At 30.7% G+C, this 5,212-nt stretch overlaps 1 protein-coding gene across 1 annotated transcript; it reads left to right on the top strand.

The window, feature by feature from the left end:
- Nucleotides 1-1,802: 1,802 nt before the first annotated feature.
- On the top strand, nt 1,803-4,527 carry LOC120200327 (late embryogenesis abundant protein At5g17165-like). The gene is made up of 2 exons (XM_039201199.1): nt 1,803-2,009; nt 4,014-4,527. Exons 1-2 carry the CDS (start codon nt 1,891-1,893, stop codon nt 4,282-4,284), a joined length of 390 nt encoding a protein of 129 aa, XP_039057130.1. The 5' UTR covers nt 1,803-1,890; the 3' UTR covers nt 4,285-4,527.
- The last annotated feature ends 685 nt before the right edge of the window (nt 4,528-5,212 follow it).

The following is a 5,212-nucleotide window of genomic DNA, read 5'->3' as shown; positions in this document are numbered from 1 at the left end:
TTTTATTTTCTTGAGTTTCAAACAGACACAAGTCTTATGGAATCAGTCCTCATAAGGTTCTTTTTTTTAACATTTTGGACCCCAACATTTTATTTTAAGATAAAAATAATCCTATTTTGAAACGTTAATCGTGTGTTAACTAATAGATTTCATCTTTTAAAAGATTTTTACTTTAAAATGAAACATTAGGACAAAAATACTCTAAAAAATAATATGAACCAAAATAATTATTTTAATAAACTTAGGTGGTATTTTGGTATTACAAAATTTGATAAAGATAATGGAAACCATAATCTTTTTACAAAAATCTCCCCGAAATAGTTCCTTGGTTTTACGACATTTTCAGGAATAATTCCACCTGGCCTTCTATCGACTATCGAAAAAAGAGGTAATGTAATGACCGTACCGTACCTGCTCAAGTACTACAAAATTATTGTAAACGGCGTTTCTTTTAACGGACTACTAACGACGTCAAGCAAACCACCTAACAGCCCAAAAAAGCGGTTTACACAGAATATTCCACCCTAAATCCGCATATAAAAAATCAACTCACTGTGTGACATTTATGAAAAAGCATTAAATATTCCGTCAAATGTTTTCTAGGTTTCCACACTTATTTTTTTTTAATAATTCATTAAGAAATATTTATTTAGAATATTTTAATTATTAATAACGTATATATCTTATAAATTATAATTGTTTGAATCAGAATTTTTTTATAAATAATATTTTCGTTTAACTATTATGATGAGTGCAAAATATAACCAACATGTATAATTAGACTTAACATCTTTTTGATTTTTTTACTCAAATCCCTAACTAATCATATTAATCATATTAATGCAAGGAGATTATTATGGCTTTTTACTTTAATAGTATCATTTAAAGAATTATTCATTAAATTGGCACTCAAAGCCAGTTAATTATCGAAACGGTACACATTTTTCAAATGAGATTGGCACATAGAATGAAGATAACAATGATATTCAAATAATTATTTAGATAACCAAAAAATTAACGCTTTAAAGTTGGGTGACTAAAAGGTCTCTAAAAACAAGTGATTAAATTAAAAAAAACTATTTTTCTAAATGACCAAAACGTAATGACTTCCAAGTTGAGTGATGATTTAAGTAGTTTATCCTAATATTAATTAGAGTAAAGTACACAAATAATATCTGACTATATAATAATATTTTATTAAGTCTCTTAACTATTAAAAGTTATAAAATAATTATTCAATTATAGAATATGTTTTGTTGAGTCTCTTCACTATTAAAAGTTATAAAATGGTCATCCAACTATTCATTATGTTCTAAACTTTTCATTTTTCGTTAAAAAATTGATGATTGTCTAATCTGGAAGTTAATATGATGATTGAGATATGACAATCATTTGAGATTCATAGATCATATATTATCATATCACCATCAGTAGGTTAATGTTCAGTTGATAATACTGTCAATTTTTAATAGAAAATGACAGATTTAGAACATAATGAATAGTTGAATAATTATTTTGTAGCTTTTAATAGTTGATAGACTCAAAAAAATAATATTCTATAATTTAAAGATCATTTTATAACTTTTAATATTTGAGTGATTTAATAAAATAGTACTTTATGGTCGGAACCATTTGCGTACATAACCCTATTAATTAAAACCCCTACGGTAAGACTAAAGTTCCGTGATAACGGTTGAGTGAAAGGAAACGGAGAGTTGTGTGTGGGTGGGGTTAGCGGTTAGGTGCGGTGGTGGGCCGGTGAAATGGGCATCTACATCTCTTTATAAATAAGCACACTCCTTTGTGCAAACGCAAAACATATTCCCTTCAACCGTCTCCTTTTTGTTTCTTCATCTCACAGATTTTTCTCTCTTTTATTCCCTCACTTGTATGGCAGCCAATTTCAAGAGTGGTGGAGGGATCGCCAGCTTGGGGAAGCGCCTACTTAACCGCACATCCACTCGCACCGCCGCGCCTGCTCCTCCGCCTGCTGCCGCTGCAGCTATCAGGTTCTTTCTTGCTTCCTCTTAATTTACTCGGCAGTCTTTTCTTCGATTTTTTGTTGATGTGATTTTGCATGCTGAATCTTGTAGCATTAGTATTAATTTCTATGCTATACAAGTTAAGAAGATTCCATTGAAGAATGAGTCTCTCATTTAGGAGTTTGATCATATCATGATCAAATTATGTTCATCATTTTAGTAATATAAACATGAGTTTTAATAGGAGGAATTTCTTGATTTTGATTTTGATTTTGATTTTTTCCCCTCTTTTAATTTTCGACTGGACTTTTTTAAATTGAACACATGCTTTTAAAAGGAAAGATATCGAGAAATCTGGGAGAGGGGAAATGCCGTACTCGGTGGAAGTTGGTGGTGGGGAAGGGCGAAGCGGATAAGGACGCACCTTCTCTGTCCTCTCCTATTGGACACGTGTCTCCCTATTATCATTTTCAACGCTAACCCAAATTCTTCTTCAATTGACAACACCATCAACATTATTTATATATATATATATATATATATATTAAATCTAATCTTAATCTTATTTAATTTTATTTAGGGGAAAAGGAAGAAAAATGTTAGAAGAATAAAGAAAATGTTCTTAATGAGTTTACAATTCACGATCTAAAGAAATATGAAGAAATAACGATAATAATTTGATTAATCGATCAAATATATTTGGTCACATTAATATATGATTTTTAATTTAAGTTACTTAAAACTAAACCAATTAATAATTATGGTTTTTACTGGAAACTTAGAACTAGGGATGGACTGATAGACTGGATAAGGACGGAGCCAGATCAGATCAAATTTTAAAAATGATTTATTATGTATTTAATCTAAAAATTTAAAAAGCAAAAGTCTAATTTTGTTTAGATTTAAATTAATAAGCATCTAAAATAATATTAAACAAAAAATTTTGGGAGGAATAAGAGTCACCCACTCTCTATATAGCTTGAGATGATTGTTCATTCTAAAATTTTAAATCTTTAGATACTTTTTATATTTTATTAAGAATTTATTTATGTTCTTTAAAATTTTATAAACTCGTCCTACCTTAAATTTTAAAAAAAAATATTTTTCTTACATATTTCTACATCATACTTCCGTTTCTATTTAAAACGAAGCTTACAACTAAGTTATTACCTTCCCATTATAGTTGTGGGTTGTTTTCGATTAATTATAGTAATAAATGTGTAAAATTGAGGGTGTAATTTCATAAATATTGACACTTTTGAGTGTTGGCGTGCAAATTACGTTAGATGGATTTTTTATTTTATAAAATTAGAAAGTGGTCCCCATCTTTTGATTTGGAAATATAACCTTTGCTAGGAAATGGCCATGTAACCGATCGTTGTATATTTTATTTATATTTTTACTTGGTGTGTCAGGTTTGAGTAGACAGGGATTTATATATTTTAGATCTAATATAATTTTGATTTATGAAATTTAATATATTTAATATAATGATTTACGGTGTAATTATTGAAATTAACATCCATTTATATAATTTTTTTAATAAAAAAAACTTGAAATTGATTTATTGGTAAAATATTTTTTCATTTCAATTGATTTCTTAATTTTATTATTACAGAACAGATGCGATTAAATGAAATTAATTTTTTTTATTGTCACGTGTTTTAACAGTCCGTTGTTTTGCGGAATATCTTAACCCATACTTTTGATGCTCTGCCACACGTGCCCCATGCTCTCTTTTCTTCGCTTAATTCCCTTGCCATGTAACCTAACTACTCTTTTTAAAACCTTTTGATTAAATTAAAGGAGTAATAAATTGATGCTTATAGGCTATTAGGCACATGAAGATTTCTAATTTTTTCCGGTTAAAAGGAATTTTAATCTCTTTGGTTAGGGTTCGAGCAGTTACATCTATAGGACGTGTGTTGTCACTGACTAATAGATATTATGGTAGGTGTTGTCAATGACAAATAGATATTATGGTGAATAAATACGAATTTGTAAAAGATAATGCTTTTATTGTATATGCAGGAGTGCTCACTCATCGGCATATGACAAGAACCTGGATGATCAGGTCCATGCAAGTGTGGTTCCTGATGAAGTGATCCAGCCTCAATCGGACAAATACTGGGCTCCGAACCCTAAGACCGGGGTGTTTGGCCCTGCTGCTGAGCAGCTTAATGCATCTGGTGGTGGTGGGGAGCAAGGCACCAATTCCGGTGGCGAGAACTCTGTACTGGAGGAAAAGGCTTGGTTTCGCCCTACGAGTATTGAGGACCTGGAGAAGCCACACCATCACTAAACTCACTTATTATGAGGCTACTGTTATATGGTGGATAACTGGATATAGATAAACAAAGGTGTGGTTTGGTTGGATCAAATAAGTTGGAAAACGTTTCCTTGGTATTAGGTGGTAGAACTATATAGTTGAGGGACTTGTTTACATGGGAATTTGCAAACCTAGTTACTATGAACTCTGTAACACAACCTGTGTTTCTGATGCTTGCGTGCTATATTGCTATAAAAATGTTGGGTTATTTTGTGTTTGAGATCATTTGCTGAATTGTCACCCTCAACTTACTTGGTAGAGTCTGATATATAATTTTATCGCCAATAATTTTATGAACGAATTTTTAAAATTTTAGGATGATGCAGCTGATAATTTAGTGGCATGTCTAAATCGTAAGAGTGGTGCCCAATTCAGCTGGACCTGTGGGGGCATCGTCGGTGAAAAAAAGTTGTGATGATGGGTAGATATTATGTGGGGTTTCCTTTGTAGCTTTATGTTTTAACGAGCTCCCTACATTGTGGATGGAGAGAAGAGGAGTGAGCAGGGGCAATCGTTCTTTTTAAAGCAAGTTCATTCCTTCTTATATAAACCGAGTATTCCAGGTCAACGTTTTTACTTTCTATTAGGATCTCAATTATCTTTATATTAATTAAATTTTGAATATAAAATAAAATTCAAATCAAATAAAGAAAAAGCATGATATGTGATGCATGTAAGATTGGACCACAGTCATATCCAAAAAGAATTCCACTTTGAGGTGTTTTAAATATAATTAAAAAATTACCTACAATCATTTGGTGTAGTGGGTTTAGGTATTACATTTCGAATCTTGATATTTGCGTGTAGAATAAATTGAGTTAAGAGGGTTATTCCATATTTGATTTATACAAAATTCGATCTGAATTAGTTGGTCATTAGATCCGATATTATAATTAATTCA

The sequence above is a fragment of the Hibiscus syriacus genome, unplaced genomic scaffold (assembly GCF_006381635.1).
Source record: "Hibiscus syriacus cultivar Baekdansim isolate YM2019G1 unplaced genomic scaffold, ASM638163v2 tig00005939_pilon, whole genome shotgun sequence".
Taxonomy (NCBI): Eukaryota; Viridiplantae; Streptophyta; class Magnoliopsida; order Malvales; family Malvaceae; genus Hibiscus; species Hibiscus syriacus.
Note: the sequence above shows the minus strand (reverse complement) of the source record. Positions and strands in the feature narration are given on the sequence as shown.

Excerpts from the sequence above, each read along its gene's own strand:
- LOC120200327 (XM_039201199.1), top strand. The coding sequence starts at position 1,891 with ATGGCAGCCAATTTCAAGAGTGGTGGAGGGATCGCCAGCTTGGGGAAG. Across the intron at positions 2,010-4,013 it reads GCTGCCGCTGCAGCTATCAG|GAGTGCTCACTCATCGGCAT; the intron begins GTTCTTTCTTGC and ends TTGTATATGCAG.